Below are 24,193 nucleotides of genomic sequence, written 5' to 3'. Positions count from 1 at the left end.
AAACTTTCTTTCAGGAAAAAACCTTCTGATGGATATTCCAACAGAAGATTCCTTCCCTTTAAAGGATCGCCAGGGGTCAGACTGGATTTGGAGAATTCTTCTAACAATGCTCCTGTGTGCTGGCAGTTGGCACCGTACCGTTCTGTACTGTCAAGAAAGTGATGGAGCAGAGTATCTTTGTCCTTTTGCACCTCAGATGCAGAGCATACAACAAATGATCTGAGATAGGGTGCTGAACTTCTAACTTGGGATATTGTTAGGTGTTAAAAAGAGGCCACTCCACATAATCAGGGCCTATAAGGATAATGAGGAATCTGCAGATACCGATGTCACAGTCTAGCAGATCGCTAGAACAGGCTCCCATTACATTGCAGCTGTTGCAGTAGCTCTGGCAAAATGAGCCCACAGACCTTCAGGTGACACATTCCTGGCCAGTGCATAGCAGATTTTGATGCAGAGAACTAGCTACACTGACAATCGGTGACTTAAAGACTGTCAGTCAGGTCTGCAAGGGCCAACCTTTGCACAGCAACACTGTAAGGTCTTAATGGGCCGACAAAAAAAACAAATGAAAGAAAACAAGAAATTTGGGCTCGTATGGGGTTGGTTACGAGCAACATCCCAAGCAACAAATTTGTTCCAGCGTCCACACATAGTGGAAAAGCGTATGGCTGCAAAGGAACCTGCTTTGTTGTCAGGAGGTCATCCTGAAATGGAAGCCTGATCTGAATACTAAAGTTCAGAAGCTCTGGGTAGCCCTCCCTCCTGGCCCAGTCGTGGTGATGACAATGAATTGGACCGGTGGGGCTTAATCTTACTCCGAGCTCAAGGAAAAAGAGGAGGCAACATAATGCAAACAGGCATCCGTCTTACTATTACGCCAAGAAAGTGTCTTATAAAAAGTGCTTTGGAGGATACTCCAACGCACACATTTGTGGACACTGTGTTCTCTGCAGTGACACACAGGTCTCTCCATGGTGTATCCCTGTGATCAAAGATGCCCTGCGTCATTCTAAAGTGGAGAAGTCACTCATGGTCCACGAGACAATGCCTACTTAGTTGGCCTGCTCTGGCATTCATGGATTGCACTAGGCGGCGGTGACTAGTATGATGTTCTGCTAGTTCAGCCACCTCCAGAGGCATAGCAACTCCTGGCACAAAATCCAGGACCCCGCTTCACCCATCCTATTGCACTACTCGCAGTCACATGGTTCTTGAGGACCAGCACCTCATTGACGGGTCGAAGGAAAGCTTTTAGGGCATGATTGACCACCAGAAAATGAATAGGGAGCAAGCTCCCTGACTGAGACCAGGGATCCCAGATCATTCTCCCTTGTCCCCTTCAACTCAAACACTACAGTGAACTCTGGGTTGGAAAGGGAGAGTGGCCTGCCAGACGTCGGATTGTTGTCTCCCAGCCACCACTGCAGATCCTGCACCATCATCTGAGATCTGAATAGAGTCTGAGTGAGAAACCCACATGATGGGACACTGGGATCCGAGGGTCCCCTGCATGTGCCACTTGACGGAGAACACAAGGCCAGGAGACCAAGAAACCTTAGAGTTGTCCTCGCTGAAACCCAGGACTTATCACAGAGATCTTAAAAGGGGTGAGAGAACGCTGCCTGACATACCAGCACACAGTTTGCCCAGATGTATTGTGGTAAATACAATGCATGATAACACTCAACTAAGTTGAACATTGTTAGTATTCACCATCATTGGTGCCGCAAGTGCTGTGTATCTCTAGACACGTGTTTTCAGGATATTTGTCCCTCAGTAAGAGAGTACCCCATGAACTTTGGGGGTGCTGGCAATGCTGCCACCCGTCTTCAGGTTTCTGTACAAATCCCTGAACGTAGGTGCATCCAAATGAGCTTGTTAGCCTAATAACTCAGCAAGGAGTAAATCACAAAAGGGAGGGAGGGAGCACACTGCCTGGCATATCAGCACACATTTTGCCCAGATGCACTGTGGTGAATGCAATGCATGATATTTCATATTGACCATCGCTGGTGTAGCTAGTGCTTTGTATGTCTAGACAAGTGCTCAATGGTGAAACTCAACAATGTCAGGAGGTTATCTAGTGTCCAAACCTCTTTTCATACCTTGCAAACTGGCTACTAGAAGCAAGCAGTGAGTTCAATCATCGACTTTCTTTGGACACGGGACAACCTTCTGACATTGTTGAGTTTCACCGATGAGCACTTGTCACACCTGAACTTCCTTGAAGGGATTCCATTAAACACCGCCCCCTGCCCTCAACTCCGAATATGGGAAGTGACTAACACCACCACTTTTGTGAACACTCAAGGGGAAGAAGTAATGCCAAAGAGGAGCACAGTAAGTTCAAAGTGGTGTGGTCTACCATGAATTGCGTGTAATGCCTGTGGGACTACAGGCTCAGTATAAGGAAATGTGTGTCCAACAAGTTCAACGATTTCACCCAGTCTGCATCAAGAGCGGACAGAAATTGGGACAGTGTTTATTCTAGAAGCGTGACCTTCAGCGGTCTAAAATGGCAGCACAGATGCGGTGCTCCAGGACCTAGCCCCTACTACTGCTACAGGAGAAGACAATCTGCTACTCCTGCCGCAAGGTACAAGTGCTCTGCTGGAGCGGTAAGGCATACAGATGGCTAACATCCAATGTTTTTAGAGCTTCTCATGGGGGGTATGCTAAAACCCTCACTAAACCTGTAAGGCGGCTTGCAACATTTAATCTGTTCATGAATGAAGGGCCCAATATCCAACTTAAAAGGATGGCTTAGAGATGCAGCTCTCTGTGGCAAAACACCGGAGGTTTATGAGGAATTCTATATTCCACAGTCTCCATCCAAGGACACTTGGAGCCCACTTAGGCAGTATCTGGACACCATAAGAACCTTGCATCAATACCTATTAGAACATTGGAATGTTGGGAGCTCCATTGAAAACAATGGACGGCGCCGGGCTTATAATGGCTGGTATAAGCCCGGAGCTCCAACATTCCAATGTGTCATTGTTCACAGCTCTGGCTGTGAACAAAGACTTCAGGGAGCCTGAGGGGATTTGAATCCCCTCGCGCTCCCTGAATGCTTTGTTTTGTTAGAACATTCTGCCCTCTAGTGGCAGAATGTTCTAATAGCCTTATAGTCCTTCGTAGCAGGGCTATACCGGCTTTTAAAGTCCCTCTGCTTTGTTAAAGTCCCTCGCCTTCGGCTCGGGCCTTTAACGCTGCAGCGGGCCTTTAACAGCCGGTATAGCCCGCTACGGTGGGCTATAAGGCTATAGTATGGTTATAACGATGACATTGGCTTTATTTGATCTTTCCTTGTACTGTATGTGCTCAAAAATTCATATTGACTCTTTATTTGATCTTCCCGTGTACTGTATGTGCTCAAAAATTCATATTGACTCTAGCTGTTGATTTTTCACTGAGCTCTCCCTATTCCTATGACTGTTGATTGTTTTACAAATAAGGAAAACAAGAAAGAAAGTGAACATTCTGAACCTTTCCATCCTTAAAAAAGTGTTCAGCAGAAAGAGGTCAAAGCAAAATCGGCCTGATGCCACAATCCTTTTTCGGAATGAGGAAGTAACCCAATCCTTAACAGAGTCCAGTACCTTCCCAGTGGTATTCTTGAACAACCGAACGTTAACCTACTGCACCAGAAATGTGAGGAGCTCCTCCAAAAATCACGATGGTATTTGAGGAAGGTGGGGTGGGAAGGATTTTAAGGTCAAGGCATAGCCCTTTCTAACAGCTTGCAGGTTACATCTGTTCTATGTGATGTATTTTCAGTGTGCGTGGGTGTGGGGGTACAAAATTGTATTGTGATTCCTATCAGCCAGGCAGGAGTCCAAGTAACAGCTGCAGCATTGAGGAATAATTGAAGGATTGCTGCCTCTGCCAGATGGAACTGTTTCTGTTGGTGCCACTGCAGTAGTGTTGCCATTGTCTGTAAGCTAGCCCGCAGGAATAGCCCGCTTTATTGGTGGGGAAATTGATTAGCTGGTGTCAATAGCCCCAGAAATCATGCCATTGTAGGACTGGGGTTCACCTGTTCTAGAACCAATCAGCTTTTTCCCTACAAAGTCTAGAGTTTGTTCATTAAGTACGCTTGCATGCTTCCCGAAAACCCTGTTGATTACATCCAGGCATGCCTCCTGAGCACAACACTGGTGCCAAAAGATCTGGCAATGCAGTCTGTAGAGTCCAGAACAAATACATACATACATGATTGGTTGCACCTGGACCATCTCGTATAGTGTGGCCTAGTGACACCCTAAGGTCCTATTAGTTAGAAAGTCCGGGTCACCGGCGTGGATCGGTATCTTCTAGCCACAGATCTAATGACTGGTAAGTGTGAGCATAGGTTAGACCTCACAGCCGGAAGGGTAACAGTAAGGGGTTAATTAAATGGCAGTATAATGAGGGTGGGCAAGGTGGAGCAGGGGAGAAACCTATCCCCCTGCCTCCTCATCAGTGTCTAAGAGGGACATTTGGTGCTTCTTACACTGCATCTGAAAAATAACCAAAACTGTGTGAACTCTGCTGGTATCAGCATTGGGTAGTTACTGATTGGAGTTAAGCTTTATTACCAATAGTTACGCTTTTGTAACTTCATAGCCCGACAGGCCTTGATTGGGCAGTTGTCAGATCAGGTTTGGAAATTGGCTTCAAGATACGCTATCAGTTGTGGTGGGGTGACAGTGGCAGGATGGGGTGGGAGCAGGACCTATGCTTTGACGCAACCTTTTCTTGTGCTTGATGACATGTCTTTGAGTCTTGGGATGCTAAAAGGCACGCATCACACAACAGTCTAGGCACCACAAACACCTCATGTGGGGCCATGACCAATATCTGCTTCCTGCTTTTCAAGACAGTTGGAATCCTGTTGCTGTCAGAGCACATTGCAAAAGATTTTAATGACAGAAAAAAGAACAAGCATTGGCATAGCCAATAGGTCTCGCCTTTGGGACCTTATAAGTGTTTAGCCATGCAACAGTTGCATAACTAAATACTTATAAGGTCCCAAAAGCGAGACCTATTGGCTATGCAAAGCGGCCGTGCAAGTGATCGCGATCAAACATCAAAGAGGCAGCGAAAGTTAAAGTAATCGTGATAAAGCGCGGCGTGCGCGCCCGCGCACATGCATTGTAGCTCTAGGCTGGCCTGGTAGCACTTTTTGGAGCCCTCTCAATAAGTCTTGCCAGACCAGCGCATGCGCTGGGTCAGGTGAGACCTAAACAGTAACACAACCACAAAGAGAGAAATACACAGTCAGTCAGTGATGCACAGAGACATTGATGTACATACAAAAAAAAAAAAGGTGCGCACACAGCGACAGTGATGTAAATGCACATAAAGAGAAAGAAAATGCACACAGCGACAGTGATGTAAATGCTCATAAAGAGAAAGAAAATGCACATACAGAGACGCATAGCTAGATAGAAAAACGCAGCTATAAATGAAGATACAAAAAAACAGACACAAAAAGACAAAAAAATACACACTTAGAGATACACACACAGAGTGAGAGACAGATATACAATTGCACTTAGAGACACATACAGATAGCCGCATAGAGAGACAGACACACACAGAGACACATACAGAGATATAGAAACAGGTACAGTACTAGAAAGACTTACAAGATAAACACAGAAAAAGAAACCATGAGTAAGAAAGAGAGAGACACATACACAGATCGAGACAGTGAGCCAAACACATTTATAGACGCATACAGAGAGGCAGATATGCACACAGAGTTAGAGATGTAAAAATAAAGAGAGACATATACAGACGCACACACAGAGACAGAGACCACACACAGATACTTAGTAAAGTTTTTCGCCTTTTAATGTAGACTCTGCATTGTATTTTTTCCACGACCAAACTGTGTATATAAGCAAAACGTTTAGGCGTCTAAATAGGTTTTGTATTTCATACATTAATATCCATCTCCTGCAGTGTATACTGTAACTTGTAAGGCAGGTGGCAATAGTGTACGTGTTGGCATATTGCTGTTATGGAGTAGCTTGTTTCTTTCTTGTTGACAGTTCTTGCTAGTACTAAAAAAAACCCCAAGCCTTGTTTGAAGTATGTAGATAAGAAGTAATGGTACGAGGGCAGGGGGGGAAGGATGTTAATGGGAGACGTCTGGAGCGCAGAAGAGATGAGGGAAATGAGAAAATGAAACAGATGGCTCAAGTAGTTTTACAATGACCAAGCTAATGCCTCTTCCACGTGTTGTTGTTGTTTACTTAAGCCGCTTTCCTGCATTTTGTCTTGCACTTTTGAGGCTTATTATGTATGTATTTGGAACATTAGTAGTATGTCTCTGTGTTCTGAAGACTTGTGGAGGGTGCGAACCTAAAAACTCTAAAATCTATCTAAAGGCTGTTGCATATAAAACTGTACGAGTGTTTGTGTGCATAACATATGTTGTAGAAGATGTTTTACGTGGTAGTGTGTGCATATAACAAAGTGCAATTGCAAAGTGGTATAATGGAGTAAAAGCTAAAGTATTGTAAGTACAGGAATGACATAAAAGGAATGAATATGCTACTTACCAGTATGCATCTGTTCTTGGCATGTAGGGCTGCTGACATTCATATCTGTGCATAGATCGCCGCCTAGTGTTGGGTCCGGATGTTTGCACGTTGTTGTCCTGGAAGAGTCTTCGAAGTATCCTTGGATAGGTGACTCCTCCCCTGGACTACAGTGCGCATGAGCATCCTCTCCATCCTCAGATTGTTTTTCGCCATTGTGGCAGTGATGGAGTAGATACAGAAAGTGATGACCATGCTATACAGTAATTCTGAGAGCTGCAGCTGCTACAGGCGCCGGGGAGGAGGGAGGGCGATATGAATGTCAGCAGCCCTACATGCCAAGAACAGATGCATACTGGTAAGTAGCATATTCAGTTCGAGGCATGTGGGCTGCTGAATTCATATCTGTGCATAGAATACATAGCAGTGCCCTCTATTAGCGGCGGCTACCAGTGCCAGCTGCAGCGGTCTGAAAAAGTGTTTTGAGAACAGCCTGTCCTACAGCTGCCTGCTGTTTTGACTGCACGTCTACACAATAGTGTTTTGTAAATGTGTGTGTAGTGGACCATGTGGCTGCTCTGCATATATCATGCAGGGGAATATTTCCTAGAAAAGCCATGGAAGCCCCCAACTTGCGTGTTGAGTGGGCTCGTGGTGGAATAGTTAATGTGCGTTTTGCCTTTTGATAACAGATTTGAATACACTTAACTATCCATCTGGCTATCCCTGCTTTGGAGATGGCGTTACCTTTGTAGTGTGGGGCAAAGGCAACGAACAGTTGTTTTGTCTTCCTGAAGGGTTTAGTCCTGTCGATGTAGTACATGAGGGCCCTCCGTACATCTAGTGTATGTAGTGCCCTTTCTGCGACAGTTTGTGGGTTTTGGAAGAAAACGGGCAGTTCAATAGTTTGATTCATGTGGAACTGCGATATTACTTTGGGCATGAATTTGGGGTTGGTACGTAGTACGACCCTGTTGGCGTGAACCTGTATAAATGGCTCTTGAACTGTTAGTGCCTGGAGTTCACTAACTCTTCTTAAGGAAGTGATCGCTACCAGGAAGGCTACTTTCCAGGTAAGGAATTGAATCTCGCATGAGTGTAGAGGTTCAAAGGGTGGACCCATCAGGCGTGTGAGGACCAAGTTGAGGTTCCACATTGGAGCCGGTGGGTGGCTTGGTGGAATGACTCGTTTGAGTCCCTCCAAGAATGCTTTGATGGCAGGCACTCTGAATAGTGAGAGGTGCTGCCTGGTCTGCAGATAGGCTGATATTGCGGTCAAATGGACACGTATAGAGGTGTACGCCAGATTGCATCGGTATAGGTGTAAGAGGTAACAGATGATGTTTTGGATGGATGCGTCCAGCGGGTTAATGTCATTATTACCGCAATAAATGACGAACCTTTTCCATTTGGCTGCATAGCAAGCCCTTGTAGTGGGTCTCCTGGCCTCCTTGATGATGTCCATACAGTCAGGTGGCAGGTTGAGATAGCCAAACTCTAGGACTTCAGGAGCCAGATCGCCAGGTTCAGCTGTTGCGGATCTGGGTGCTGAATCTCTCCATGGTTCTGCGTCAAATGCGCGGGTTTGATCCGCAGCCTTTGATGCGGCACCACGGAAAGTTCGAGGAAGGTGGTGTACCACGGCTGGCGTGCCCACGTGGGAGCAACTAGGACGAGTGTCAGGGGGTGTTGTCTGAGTTTGCGGGCCACCAGCAGTATTAACGGCGCTGGGGGAAAAGCGTACGCAAATCTGCCGGACCAGTTCATCCATATCGCATTGCCCTGCGACTGCGGATGTGGGAACCTGGCGGCGAAGCTTTGGCATTTTGCGTTTTCGCTTGTCGCGAATAGGTCTATCTCCGGATGACCCCACTGCTGGAAGTACGGTTGGAGTACTGGTGGGTGTAACTCCCACTCGTGCATCTGGTGGCTGTGTCTGCTGAGCAGATCCGCCATCTGGTTGTCCTTGCCAGGGAGGTGTTCCGCCATGAGGAACATGTTCCTCTGAATGGCCCACTTCCACATGCTCTGAGCCAGATGAGACAACTGTGGAGAGTGTGTTCCTCCCTGCTTCTGTATGTAGTACATTGCGGTCATGTTGTCCGTCCGGATCAACACGACCTTGTTGCATAGATGTACTTTGAATGCCTTCATGGCCAGGAAGATTGCCATCAGTTCCAGAAGGTTGATGTGCATCTTCTTTTGTTGTGTCGTCCATAGTCCCTGCACTGTGTAGTGGAGTACATGAGCTCCCCATTCCTGGAGAGACGCGTCCGCTGTCAGTACTATCTGTGGGACAGGCTCTTGGAATGGTCGGCCCTTGCAAAGGTTTTGTGGATTCCACCAATGCAGAGAGTTGTATGCCCGACCGCTCACCAACACTAGGTCTTTCAACTGCCCTTGAGCCTGATTCCACTGACGTGCTAGGCACTCCTGAAGCGGGCGCATATGTAATCTCGCGTGCGGGACTATGAAGATGCAGGAGGCCATCATGCCTATTAACTGCATAAACACTCGCGCTGGAAGTGAGTGATTGGGTTTGAACTTGGAGATCAGCAGTTGTATGCTGTTGATCCTCACTAAATTTGGCTGAGCTGTGGCCGCCAGAGTGTCTATAGTCGCACCTAGGTACTGTTGTACGTGTGCGGGCTGGAGATGGGACTTTGGGTAATTTAGTGAGAATCCCAGACTGTGAAGAAGGTGAATGGTGCGGGACATGTGGCTGGCACATTGCTGGGCTGACTTCGCTTGAACGAGCCAGTCGTCTAGGTAGGGGTAGACGTGTATATGCTGCCTCCATAGATGTGCTGCCACCGTAGCTAGGCACTTCGTGAAAACCCTGGGCGCTGTTGTCACGCCGAAGGGAAGGACTTTGAATTGATAGTGCTGCCCCTGAACAGTGAACCTGAGGTATTTTTTGTGTGAGGGGTGGATGGGTATGTGGAAATACGCATCTTTGAGGTCCAGTGTGGCTAGGAAGTCTCCCTGCTTGAGAAGCGGAAGGACTTGCTGTAGAGTGAGCATGTGAAAGTGCTCTGAAAGAATGTACTGGTTCAGGGGTCTCAGGTCTAATATAGGTCTGAGTGACCCGTCCTTTTTTGGAATTAGGAAGTAGAGGGAGTACACCCCCGTACCCTGCTCGTGGATGGGTACGACCTCTATAGCGCCTTTTAGAAGCATACTTTGCACCTCTTTTTGTAAGAGCGTTAAGTGCTCTGAGGACATAGGACGGTTTCTTGGTGGTATTGTGGGTGGAGTGGAGGTTAACTTCAGACAGTAACCGTATTTTACAATATCATTGACCCACCTGTCCGTGGTGATGGAGTTCCACGTGGACAGGAACCTTTGTAGCCTTCCCCCGACAGGTGTTATGTGGTCGGGAGGAAGGGAGAGGGCGTCACTGCTTGTTCTTGGGGGAGGACCTGGTGTTGCCGTAGCCGCGTCCTCTGCCCTTTGTACTGGAGCCACGATATCCACCCCGGGTGTTTTTATCGTAGGTGGTCTGTGTATTGCCTTTGTTATATGTTTGTTGTGACCCCTGTCCTCTACCTGCTCCCTTGTTTCCGGGGCGACGAAAGGAGCCGCTCCGAAAGGACTGAGTTTGGAGAGCGCCCATGGACTTTGCAGTGTCCGTGTCCTTTTTTATCTTCTCAAGGGTGGTGTCAACCTCTGGCCCGAATAAATAGTCGGGGTTGACAGGCTGGTTGAGTATATTGTTTTGTACCTCAGGCTTGAATCCTGAGATTCGTAACCAGGCATGTCGTTGCAGCATGACGCTTGTGTTTATGGCTCTGGCAGCCGTGTCTGCAGCATCTAGTGCACACTTGATGGAAGCATTCGTGAGTAGCTGTCCTTCTCTGATGAGCATTTCTGCGCCTTCCTTGAACTGGTCAGGGAGATGTTGGAATAGTTGCTCCAGTGTGTCATAGTGCGCTCTATCATAGCGAGCAAGGAGCGCTTGAGTGTTGGCTATGCGCCATATGTTGGCAGCTTGGGCGGCAACTCGCTTGCCAGAGGTCTCCAACACCTTGGACTCTTTGTCCGGGGGAGGAGCGTCACCTGTCGTTTGCGAGTGTGCCCTCTTGCGAGCATTCGCTACGACAATGGAGTCTAGTGGTAATTGGCCTCAGATGTAAGTAGGGTCCCCAGGTGCTGATCGGTATTTCTTATCAATCCTGGGGTGTATCACTCGTGCCCTGGTGGGTTCCTTGAAAATGTCCTTGGCTGGTTTGAGGACTCCTTTCAACATAGGCAGAGTCTTTACATGCCGTTCTGAGGATGCGAAAGTGTCCATAAGAAAGTCATCTTCGACGGTGTCAGAGTGAAGCTGCACCCCATGGTTATTGGCAGCACGTTCAATAAGAGCGTTGAAGGCTGCAGTATCCTCTGTGGGAGATGTTTTTGCCCCATAGAGTTGTGGGTCCTGTGCATCGAGAGGTGCACCTGGGTCTACAGGGTCGCCCCAAGTGTGATCAGGGTCCTGCTGGTCATCAGGGTCTGTGTCTCCATGGTAGGGGACTTGGTCATCCATGTAGTCCTCCAACGCATCCGTGTCGGAACGTGTGGGGGAGAATAGTTGTGGATCCTGGTAGGATGAGTGGAAAGGTTCATAAAGGAGAGGTTCTGATTCTACAGGTAGCTTCCTTTTTAGTGGGATCCTGAAAGGGTCCAACGGTGGTTCCGAAGTTATCCTTCGCTCGTGGAGAATCATCCTGCCAGTGTTGGCGTCGATGACACGTGACGGAGACGTCTCAGCAGGTGTAATCGTAGTCTGGGTGACCCATGTCCTGAGTTGGAACATTTTCGGGATTGTTGACGGAGGCAAGCCAAAGGTAATGTTGGCTGGCACCGAAGAGGCTGCCGGAGCTTCGATCGGACCGGAACCCGACGGGTCCTGGAGGGCAGCCTTGGTTTTGCTGCTTTGTGTCGCACCAGGTCGTCCTTGGAGCGCCTTTGAGGCTTTGGCACCGACCAGGTTCGTAGAGGCGGCCGTGGACTTTTTCGTCGCCGGTGGTTCATCGAGTCGAGGTGCGGAGATGACCGTCGACGTCTTCGATGCGTGAGGCTTTGGTGTCGTCGAGGGAGCGATGCGAGACGCAGCAGGCGGTGCAGCCCTCGGTGTCAGTGGCGTCGGTGCCGGGAGCCGAGCAGGTTTGTCGGCGCCGAAGGCCTTTTTCCGTTTGTCGACTCCGACGTCGCCCGCTTCAAGTTCGGCACCGAAGTCTCTCTTGGTGCGGTCGGTGTCGACGCGTCGCGCTGGCGTCGAAGGCGTGGAAGGCCTCGATCCGACCAGCGCCACTTTCGGTTTCGTTGGAACCGGAGCAGCTTTCGGTTTCGGTTTTATGGAAGGGAAACCAGCTGGTTTAAGCGGTAATGGCTGCCGCTGAATGTCCGAGGCCGGGCCCGAGGGCGGGGCCGAAGAACTGCGGGATGTGTCTCGGGTAAGGCCCGAAGGCGATCCCTCGACCGGAGCCATAGGCCGTGGAACTGGGCCTTCTTCGGTCTGAACAGGTAGGCCTTGTTCATCATTGGAGCTACTCTCTTCGGCCCCTAAGGCCTCCTCGTCGTCTCCTACCTCGGTGTCGTCTTCACCTCTGTGGAAGAGTGATTCGTCGACTTCGTCCGATCCGGATCCGTGTTCGGAAACGGGACTGGAGGGCAAGACTTCCAATTCTTCGACGTCTTCGGCCTCGTTGAAGATGTCTGCTGGGGCAGGTGCCGCGTGCTGCGCCACGAGTCTCGCCGCTCGTCGATTCCGTAGAGTCTTTTTTGAACGGAACCGGGCACAGGCCATGCATGTCGATTCGTCGTGGTCCGGCGAAAGGCATTTGTTGCACACCGGATGGACGTCGATGTGTGGGTACTTCGCATTGCATACCGGACACCTCTTGAATGGCGTCCTCGATTCCATCGTCGAAGTAGTCGATGAACAGGTAAATGCGAAAAAAGTCGGTGCTGAAAGTTAGTAAACTAACAAGGTTGTATCGAAAACCGATCGATAAACAGTACCGACGCGAACTAAAGGCCTTTTGGCCTCGACAAAATATTTTCCTAACTTGAGCTAAGATAGCACATCCGAACCCAATGGCGGAAAAAAACAATCTGAGGATGGAGAGGATGCCCATGTGCACTGTAGTCCAGGGGAGGAGTCACCTATCCAAGGATACTTCGAAGACTCTTCCAGGACAACAACGTGCAAACATCCGGACCCAACACTAGGCGGCGATCTATGCACAGATATGAATTCAGCAGCCCACATGCCTCGAACATACTGTTTGGAATTGTATGTAAAGCAATGCTGTCAATAAAGATATGTTTGAATGAAAGCGAGCCTTGCAGTCTATGCAAGCAGTTGCTGTCTAAATGGTATTGCTGATTGTTTCTTGTAAGGAGTGCCAGTGTCGTGTGTTTTGGAGTCATATTTGAAAAATTTGGCACGTAACAGTATGCTTCTTTGTGTGTGCAACTTTATGGTGGATGAGGCCAAGCTAAACCCTAAGAGTAGAAAACTAGAAAGTGTGCTGCAGATCTGAGGGATAATATTTTATACAGACACGCACCAACAGAGACTCAGTGACAGAGACGCATATCAGACACAGATTCAAAGGCGCATAGACACAGACGTACATACAAAGACAGACATTGTGAGACAGATGCAAGAAGACGCATACACAGAGACAAACACGCACACCCACAAAACAGACATGCGTATACAGAGAGAGTGAGTTATACACAGTGACCGTAATGCACACACTGAGCCAATGAGGCACACATCGAAATCATGAGACACACAGAGGCAGTGATGCATACACAGACACTGATGTACACATATAGTCAGTGAGACACAAACAGACACACTGAGGCACACCCAGACAGTGAAACACACAGAGAGCCAAAGACACAGAGGCACTGATGCAGTGCCGAACAATAATGCACATACAAAGATAGTATTGCACACTCAGATAGTGATGCACATATAGGGACAGTGATGCACACCTAGAAACAAAGATAAAAGGAGAGAGCCAATGATGCACATACAGAGTGAGTGAGGAACATACAGAGACAGTGAGGCACACAGATAGTGATGCAAAGTCAGAGACACTGCTGCAGATACAAACAATGCACATACAGCGTCAGTAATATCACATATGATATACACACAAACAGTGATGCGTAGTCACAGACAATGATGTACGCAGAGTATACTGATGCACACAGATGTGATGCACATACAAATAAAGACACATACATTGACTGCGACACATACAGAAATGAGACATACACAGATACACACACTGAGACGAACACATTTACAGACGCATACACAGAGATAGGTATGCACAGAGAGTTTGAGATGTACAGATAAAGAGACATATAGGGCCGCACACAGACAGACAACACACAGATACACTTAGTAAAGTTATGTTTCCTTTTAATGTAGACTCTCCTTGTATTTTTTCACTACAAAACAGTGAATATAAGCAAAACTTTTAGGTGTTTAGTTACATATTTTGTCTTATATATATTAGTATCCATCTCCTGCAGTGTATATTGTAACTTGTAAGGTAGGTGGACACAGTGTACGTGTTGGCCTATTGTTGTTATAGAGCCGCTCATTTGTTGCTTGTTAACAGTTCTTGCCAGTGCTGAAAAAAAAAAAAAACACCAGGCCTTCTTTGAAGTGTGTAGATAAGTTAAATATGAGGGAAGAGTGAAAGGATGGTAATGTGAGACGTCTGTAGCGCAGATCAGATAAGAGCTGAGAACAAGACAAGCCCGGCGAAGCGTGGCGCACGCGCTTGGCGGGGCGGGGGAGCGCATTCCAGGCAGGGGAGCAGACCCTTTGAAGTATGATGCCGAGGGCGCCAGTGGGCTGAAGCGCTTCCCCAAAAGTGGATTCCATGGCGGCACGATGCACGTGATTGTGCGTGTGCTCGCCATGCAATACACTTTTGGGACCACTTTGAAATGCCCCTATACTTAAGTCTCGCATAGCGATTGCTATCGCAATAGCTAGGCGAGACCTAAAAACCGAGTTGGGAGCAGAATGCTGGATTAATTGGGATAGCAGGGGTCCCCAGATTCCTATGCAAGCAAGGAAACTGGGCTCTACCTCCTAGTTTTGCAATAAAACAGAAAAAAAACTGTCACTAATGTACACCCTAGGCCACTGCACATGCTGCATTATTGATAGCGGCTCCTTTGTCCAGATGTGCACCCATGGCTGCAGAAAAAAAGCAACTGACCTCACTGTAGGGATGACACATCCGGCTCTGCTCCGTCCACTTGCATGGTTGTGCAGTCACATGCCATCACCTCACAGGACATGGAAGCCTTGCTGAAGAATTCACTAGATCCTAGTTGCAGAATCTGCAGTTAGACGTATACTTCAAAACCACCATAGTGCAATGTTGCTCAAGTTAATTTATTTGGTGGATTTTCAATTGTGCCTCGCACTTTAGATTGGGTTTCGTCATGCCCATCAAACTGTAATAGACTATCTAGGAATGGTCCCCAGGGGGAGGACTTGTTAATCAAGACAATGCCCCTTCCTAGTTGTCATGTATTCCAGTTCACGGGCACCCATATGTCCAGCCTCAACTATTTAGTGCTATGCCACAAGAAAACATTACAAGTCAGCCACCCTTGTCCTAAATCCAATGAATACCAAGCAAAGTCCTCACCAGACAGGATTGCAGAAGAGTTCACAAATGAGGCAGCATGTGGAAATTGACACACATTAAGGTGCAAGTCAATGACACATTGAACAAACCGCGCAGATAGTATAAAAAAACATCAATTGTAAAAGGAAAAAAATCTGGGAATTTAACAGAAAACTAATACCAGAAGGGGCTACGTACAAGCAAATTATTTCAGCGATTTACATATAACTGCAGAATTTCATTTTAGAAGCAGTTTCGCAGTTCCAATGCATCATAAATATCATTTATCCACAATAGACGGGTAAAAGGCTAACCAGGTCTGGCGAAGGTTCAAACTCTTGATAAGAATAACACATGTGAGCCTTGTTGGCTTTCCTTCATTGTCCACTGAAGAAATTTCAAAATAAATTATGACTTGGGCTCTTGGGGGCTGAAGCAATTCCAACGCTACTAGTGTATTACTGAAAATAGCACAATTATGTTTAATGTTAAAAGTAACCAACATGAATGCAGCCAACAAATAATCTCAATAGACACTTACCTGCATTTCGCCAAATCTGTAATAGGACATTTTATACATAAGACAGTTGAGTAAAGTTGGAGAACCTGCTTTGTCTACCCGGAACTCTCCTTGTGGCGTAAAGTAGTCGCTTTCCTAAAAAGGAAAATAAAATAATGTTAACAAATAAATGCATGCCTAAAGCTGAAGGGGTTACAGTGGTGGAGCGGTTGCAAGCAGTGACAAATCTGTACCATTCCTAGGTAGAAAATAAAAATGTGGTAGCTTAATTCACTGAACACTTCAGCTGTTAGGCTCACAATGAAACATTTCTCAACTAGGAACAGTAAATAAGATCCATTATCTCAACACACTACCCGATTGCAACTGACCTGTAGTAGTAAATATTTAACAGCAACTTAGCCAATTCATACCAGCCACACAGACATTATCCCAACACTCCATCCTGTAACATTCAAATTGTGCATGTAAACAAAACGTGAAGCTCATTCAAAGACCCTATAAAATTCAGCTGAAAAGGAATTCCTACCAACCAAGGTGTTAAGATTAAGCTGTCCCTTATCGAGACAAATGGCAAGCAAACAAAAGGACACCTTGTTTTAGTTGCTTTGCAAATTCAGAAATAACAATGAGTATCCCTAACAAAGTGACAACCAGTCTCAAATTTGCAAATTAATTATTTACGGAAAGAAAGATATATATTATATATATATATATATATATATATATATATATACATATATACATATATACATATATACACACACACACACATATTTATATATATATATATACCCACACACACCTTGTTGTGCTGTAGATTTACACACTGTCCACACTCCGGCGTGCTTGTGACTCTAGTCCCCCTCTACCCCAAAGAGTTTCAATTTTACTCACACTGCCCCTAAAATCCACAATGCACCAGCACACAAACTCCACCTCAACCTGTTTTTCCCCCAAAGGGTAGGTGTGTTTGGTAAATTAAAGTTAACTTAAGTCTGTGTATTCTCAAAAAATGCCATTTTGGATATCTTGAAAACAATTAACCGCGATTATGTGTGCAGTGAGGTGAGCAGAGTATACCAGCAGCTACAGCTAAAGCTGAAAACTGTTATAGACCAGTAAAGTTTCAGATTTACAGCATGCAGATCACATGCTGTGCATACACTGAACAGCAGCACTCATTGTTTTAATGTGACAGCTTGCTAGAATAGCTAGCTAGCATAAGTGGAAGATGTTTGGAACAGAGTTAAGTACAATTTGTCCAACTACCACCACCTGTATAGTGTGCATGTGCACACAGTGTATAATTTAAGCAGTTTTCACCTTCTGCACCCTCAGATATGGAGCAGAGACCAAATTGTGGGAGCTAATGTGCTTTTTTCTAAAGAGGCCATACCACAAAATAGGGAGGCAAGTGGAATCTGCAGTTAGATGAAAAATATCCACCAGAAATGGCATTACCAATGGTAAGTATTTATTCTTCTCATGAATACCTCTAATTGCAGATTCTTCACCTTTAGATTCAGACCAAAAAATCCAGCAGAACAGAGTGGGAAAGATGACCCTCCTGGTGGACCTAGCTGTCAAGGCAGTAGTGGTTTGTGTATGCACCAACACTCATGTCACAACCTGGTAGATATCTAATACAGGCAACCCTCTCACTAAAGCCGCAGTGGCAGCATGGGCAATGGTAGAATGAGTCCATAGGTCTTCTGATGGATATTACAGAGGCTTTCACAGCCAGACAGATCGCACAGAGCTCTGGGTTATGGCGCTGGCGCTCTGCTGTAGACTATAAGCCTTTGATCGCCACATCTCCCAGGTGAGTGGCCCAATACAGCTATAACGTGTGTCACAACCATAAGGGGTAGAGACACAAGATTGGCCCAACACAGATCAAACTGGCATCCACCAGCCACTACGGCACATCTTGGGCAGTCTCTTGAGAACTGGATGGATTTGAAGCAGTAACCCTGATGCTTGGCCCATTGGGGTTTGAACTCTCACTGCAGTGCCAGCATGTTCCACCTAGCATTCAGGATGAGGACAAGATGAGGACAGGATGAGGACAGGATGAGGACATGTCCAGGAGACCAAGAAACCCCAGAGCCATTCTCACCAAGACCCAGAAACATTGGGATCATATCCTGCAAGTCTCAGACTTACTGCAGTGGAGGAAAGGATTTGGTGCCATATTTGCAAGAATTGCCCCATTTAGCTGGATCCATCTTGTGGTGCTTAGGTGATATATGGGCTTGATGATGAATCCCAACTAAGTCCAAAGTCTAACCGTCGTGTGGGTGTACCATACACTGGCAAACCCACCTTCAGAAGCCAGCTGTTGAGGTACAAAAATACATGCATCCGGATCTCCAAAGATGGCCCCTTGCCACTGCCCTCACTTTTGTGTTCACCTTTGGGACAAATTAAGATTCTGCGGTAGCACATCAAACCAAATGGTTGTGACCCATATTGAATTTGTCCTTTCGCCGAAAGATATTTAATGGCAAAGAGACAGAATTGGCTTGAAGTCCCCGTCCTTCAGGTCGAGTAAATATCTGGAGTAAAATCCCACTCCCCTTTCCGAAATCAATACCCGCTCGATAGCACCTTTGGTGCGCACATAAATGACCTTTTGCATCGAAGTTGCAGAGTATTCTTCCTAAATGCTTTCTGGTGTTTGGGATGTGGATTAGTGGCAGAAGCAAAAAAAGTGTACAACTAACATTTTGAATAATTTATAAAAAAACCTATATGCCCGATATGAAGGAGCTCCAGCTGGTAAGTGTTGGACTTGGCCCACTCTGCAGGGTCACCCCCAAATCTTTTGCTTTTGCCTTCACCCCTCCTGTTTCATAAACCCATTTTTGTGGGCGTTTAGGACTCTGTGCACTTACCACTGTTAACCAGTGGTGAAGTGCTTGGGCTCTCTCCAGTAAACACAGTAATACTGGATTACACCCAATTGGCACATTTAATTTACTTTTAAGTCTCTAGTATATGGTATCACTGGTAACTAGGGCCTTTACATTAAATATTACTAATGGGCCTGCAGCACTCACTGTGACACCCACTGAAATAGCCTTTTTAAACATCTCAGGCCTGCCAGAGCAGCTTGTAGTGCAGTTTTAAACTGCCATTTTGACCTAGAAAAATAACCTTTTTGCAAGGCCTACAGCTTCCTCCAATACAAATAAAGTCACCCCCGGGGTGAACCCTAAACAGCCCATTGAGCATGGTGCATTGTATTTTAAAGGTAGGGATTTTTAAGTTTTACATGTCCTGGTAGTAAAAAGATCCTAAAATCGTTTTTCACTACTATAAGGCCAACTTTTTACATTTAATATGTCATACGTTTTGTTTGGGAACAGGAAGGAATGTGATTTTTACACTTAAATTGCAATTTAAAACCCTCTTAATGGTAAAGTCGGATTTTAAGTCACAGTTCTGAAAATGCCCCTTTTAGAAAGTTGAGGTTTTCTTGTCCTAACCATTTGAGGCCTACTGGCAGTCTCTCGGGCCATATTACTCTGCTGTTAACAGGCCTTGAAAAATCCTAAAAAGTATTTTAATTCACTGAGATGCTTTTTTATTCTTTATCACATACAAGAATACCTTTAAATATGTCAGTTCAGCATGTCTGCTGTACAGAAAACTCTTGTCTGGGTTAATAGACTAAACTTTTGCTCCATATGTAATACAAATCTAGCCACATATAGGATACACATGACCGCTGACTAGCCTCAGTTCATTAACCGCATTGTCATCAGTGCAGGGGCAGGAATGTTTCTGAACTCATGTTTAAAAACTGCCACTTGCACACTGTCATTTGCAATCAGTAGATTTTACATTGATATGTCCAAAGAATTTCCCACTGATATGTGGTTTTAAAACTATATGGTGTACAATATCTGGAGGAAATGTATCTGCAAATATTGGTCATTTTCACATCACCAAGTGTTGATTTGTTTTGCGCCTATGTAAATATTTGTTTGCATCACACTTCTGAATTTCTACAAAAAAGTTCTCATAATTCCCGATATATTTTGAAATAACTAGTATTCATTTTCAAATTATTTAAAAATTGGGTTAGAAAAAAACCCTGACATTTTACAGCCTTTTGTTTGACAATTATTGTCAGGATAATTCACTTGACCTAATTCACCAACTATAATAAGAGAAAGAAAAGTAAAAAACATTTTCCAGGAACCGATAAGCAACAATTAGTAAAAAGCCAAACTGACATCTGACCACTGTACTTGAACAGACAGCAAATGTTTCAAGACAAAAACAAGATTTAAAGGCCTCTTTATTGCTCATTCACTTTCTGAATGAACAGAACACCTGTTCCTTCCAGTCGAGTAAATACTAAAAATAGTTCCACCTGATAAAATCCCACTCGAAATTGCGAGTGGGTGAGTGGATTTTTCGAGGCCTGGTAAGGAATTGTATATTACTGTGAGACAAGTGTCTAGGCGTGGGCAGGATGGGATATCCTGACAGGACTACACTTACAATTCAATAGGGGCTGCTTCCAGCACACATTAACAACCTAGCACCAATCTTTTGTCACCATAGACACCTTGGAACCTGGCAGGGGAGGGGAAGAACTTTCCAGAACTAAACGTGGGTGTAGGCCAGTGGGTTTCTGCCATTTCAAAGGCTGGCACCAGGTATAAATATTACATTTCTTAAGTTACTCCACAAATCACTCCTGGATCTGGGGAGGACCCCCAGAATGACTGCCTTACACTTGAAGACTGCCCTGCTGCCACCAGAGGACTGCCCTGCTGCCACCAGAGGACTGCCCTGCTGCCACCAGAGGACTGCCCTGCTGCTTGAAGCCTGGTGTGATATGACCGGTTACTGTGGGTATATTGGTTTGTTTCGATGCATTCTCCTTGATGTATTGTTGGGGTTTTCTAAAAGGAATGGTTAGAATGTTATGGCTTAAAGAACTAACAGTTAAAGTGGGCAATTTGTTGCTGGGCTTATGCGGATGGAGTTTCTTCTTTCTGAAAAAAAAAAAACTTGTCAACTCATCTGGGTCATCTGAATTTTACTGGTAGATCATAATACACATTGACGATGATGGCAACAACTTGTTTTTGTTTATATTGTTTTACAGAGAAACTTCAATAAATCATCATCATCAATATTTGGAATTCTGGACTCGTACTATGCCTTTGAGCTCCTGCTGTCCCTTAAGGTACTGTGTTAGTGTGTCTACCTCCTCTGGTTAACTTTGAGGGATTTTCCGAGGGTGCTTTCTATTAGCGTTTAGCTCACGCTTTCCTCTACATTCAAACAGCCCCTTGTGCCACCTTCATCTTGTGCATGGGAGACTCCTTCAAACACACTCTTCTCTCTTTGAAGCAGCTCCTCGCACCCGTGGCTCTCGCCTCTCTCCTGAGCAAGGGCTGCTGCCTTCAATAGAGTAGCTCGACCTCTGCGACTTGAATCCACGGACAGCAAAGTTTTCAAATGCTCGTGCCTACTTCTCCCTCTCACATGCGCACTACAAATCATTTCTACAGTTTGTGCCAGAATACAGCACTTTCTGGGATCAACTTACTTCCACGATTTACTTTTACCGCATGCGTCATACTCCTGGATCGCTACGGTTCTATCCAGGCTGCAGCTGGACTAGCCCCACGTCTGCGTCAAGGAAACAAAGTACAGACTAGGTTTCTCTTTTCCCGAAGAAAGACTACATGTTGCTTTGTTAATAAATTGCTTTTTCTTTCAGTGGGACTTCGGGCACAATTTAATGTGTTGGAGGTTTGTTAGCACCACATTCACCTTCTAGCTTCTCTTGGTGTTTTTACCTCTTCCTCCTTTTTTTCCCCTCTGCTTTTTTTGTACTCTTCCATTTTCTACTCCTTTTGTATTTTTCTCATTGCATTTCTTATCATATAAAAAGTTTTGCCACCTCAGTTTTTCTGCCCTCACCTGGAGAACCGCTACTTCCTTGGGGCAAATTGAAAAAAAAAAATTAAAAATTACTTGTGTGGCCCGAATGTGTCTCCTAACAAACATCCACACTGCTCCACAGTTTAGGGGTTGAAGGGCAGGAAATATTTGAAAATTTGCCTTATATTGAATCTAACGATTCAGCACATTCTCTTAATGGGTTGAAGAGAGCTATCAAACGTTTGGATGAACATTTTCTACCCAAAGTCAATAATTTTGGAACATTATTATTATTTTGGAAAAAGAAGGCAGGGTTGTGATGAATATTTGGAGGATTTGGTCAATGCCCTGTGAAAGTTACCTTCTTCCTGCAATTTTGGGGACAGCACAGAAGAAAGAATAAAAGACCAATTCATGTTAGAATGCAAATGTGATCAGATTCATAAGGAATTATGGTTAAAAAAAAAAAAGAAATCCCAGTTTGAATGAGGTACTAATTGTTGCTAAAAGACTAGAACATTCTTTGCTATGTATTAAAGAATTACAGAATCACAAAGAAGCCACTTCCACCGTAAATATAAGAAACCTTCTCCCACTGTGGTAAAAGGATAATATATTTGCTTCAGGTGTGGGAGTCCCAATCACACTGCCAATTTTAAAAGACTGTCTGGCTTTAAAAGTCAGTTGTAAGCTCTGTGATAACAGGACACTTTGTTAAGCGTTGCAAGTTTAGTGCACCCAGTGAGAAAGATTGTGAAATTGGAATGGAGTCTCTTGAGATAATCTGACAAGCTGTAAATGATGTCAGTTGTGGGTCAAGCATTGTGTGTTAGCATCCATTAGACCAAGGATGTCTTATTGGCATCACGGTTACAATGATGTTAGACTACGGAGTGAGACTTTCTTTCATTTCTGATGAAGATTCTGCCAGATGTTTTCAAGGGAAAGCTGATGTCAGACCCTACAGTTATGGGGGGTAAACTCTGAGTTGGTTGGCTATTTTAAAGCATGTACTAATTTTCGAGGTAACGTGGCAGAAAGGAAACTATGTGCCTGTAAAGGCAGACACTGTATTAAACTGGAAGGATGAGAAATTGTTGGGAATCTATTTAGACCCCCAACGCGGAACCTCAGGTTCAGGTCAGAACATTAACACTTCAGCTAGAACATCAGATAACCATACAGCCAATTTTATTAAAGAATTTCGAGAGGTTTTTCCAAGCAAGGTGGGTTGTTTTTGAAGTTATGTGCACCGCATCCATTTGAAAAACAATGCAGCTCCTGTTGCGAGTCAAGACAGAAAGGTCCCTATAAATTTTCAAGAAGCAGTTATGTTGGAGCGTTTGTTTGCAGAGGGTATAATTGAAACACTGGAAGATTCTTTATGGATTGCCGCTATCGTGGTAGCAACTAAAATCTCAAGAGAGATCAGTTTGTGCATCGATCTAAAGCATCTAAAAAAAAATAAAAAAAAGGAGGCAGTGGAGTATCAGTTTCCTCTGCTTAACATATTGGAAATGGTGGGCATGCTGGGAGGAGCTACGCTTTTGTCCACTCTGGGTCAAACTTCAGCCTATCATCAGGTTCGCCTGCACAAAGACTCCTAGATTTCACTGCTTTCACAAAGCCTTTTGGAATATATCCTTTAAATAGGATGCCTTTAGTCTTCTCCTGCCTCGGTTTCTCACAGATTGCTAAACGATAATTTAGGGAAACTAATCATGATTCAAGTTCTTTCAGGACGATGTGTTGATGTTCAGCAACAGTTAAACCACTCACTTGAAAAACATCAGGGAGGTGCTTGGAATTTTCAGAACGAAAGGTATTATGCTTAAAGTCATCAAATACAAATTCTGTCTGCCCGAGATAACTCATTTGGGAGACACAATTTCTGCAGAAGGAGTGAAATCTAAAGATTATCTAGTGAAGACCATTTTGAGTTTACTTCCTTCAGAGAAAGAGGATGTGCAGGCATTTTTGGGAATGGACACATTTTATAATAGGTTTATTCCCCAATTTTGCTAGTTGCACACATGTGATTTCTGGATGTTAAAGTAGGGTGTGCAATTTGACCGGGATGAGGAGTGTCAAAAGGAATTAGTGGATATTAAAGAAGGCGTGTCATTAGCACATCATTTGAAGTGTTTCTTCCCCAGGGTTTCAATGCTGTGTTACCGGTGCTTGTGAGAATGGTCTTGGTGGCGTGCTTAAGCAGATGCAGGATTGTGGGGAGGTCATATTAGCCTTTGCCTCCAGGTCTTTAAAGAGGACAGAGTGTAATTACTCCACGATTGAAAAGGAGGCTTTAGCAGTGCTTTGGGGTGTTAAGAAATACAAACAGTTTTTGTGGGGAGTTAAGTTTGTGATACAAACTGATGACAGGAAGTTTTTGGTAGAAAGGGCTTGGATTTGCATCCCCGGGTCATGAAACGGCTGGTTTAGATGCAGCATTTCTGTTAAGTACATTCCAGGTGTTGAGAATAAAACTGCTGATTTTCTCTCTCAACTTGTAAGCGATGCTCAAGATACGGATGAGAGTTGCTGGTAGAAGGAAGAAG

General features: G+C 45.1%; 1 protein-coding gene across 1 annotated transcript in view; it reads right to left on the bottom strand.

Moving 5' to 3' along the window:
- Nucleotides 1-24,193, bottom strand: part of STT3B (STT3 oligosaccharyltransferase complex catalytic subunit B) — a 449,914-nt gene that overhangs the window by 76,648 nt on the left and 349,073 nt on the right. Inside the window, exon 14 of the mRNA XM_085630572.1 lies at nt 15,741-15,854. Within this exon, the coding sequence (XP_085486698.1) occupies nt 15,741-15,854 (114 nt within the window). The remainder of the gene's footprint in view (nt 1-15,740; nt 15,855-24,193) is intronic.

This window comes from Triturus cristatus, chromosome 10 (assembly GCF_964204655.1).
Source record: "Triturus cristatus chromosome 10, aTriCri1.1, whole genome shotgun sequence".
Taxonomy (NCBI): Eukaryota; Metazoa; Chordata; class Amphibia; order Caudata; family Salamandridae; genus Triturus; species Triturus cristatus.
This window is presented reverse-complemented; position numbering and strand designations above follow the sequence as displayed.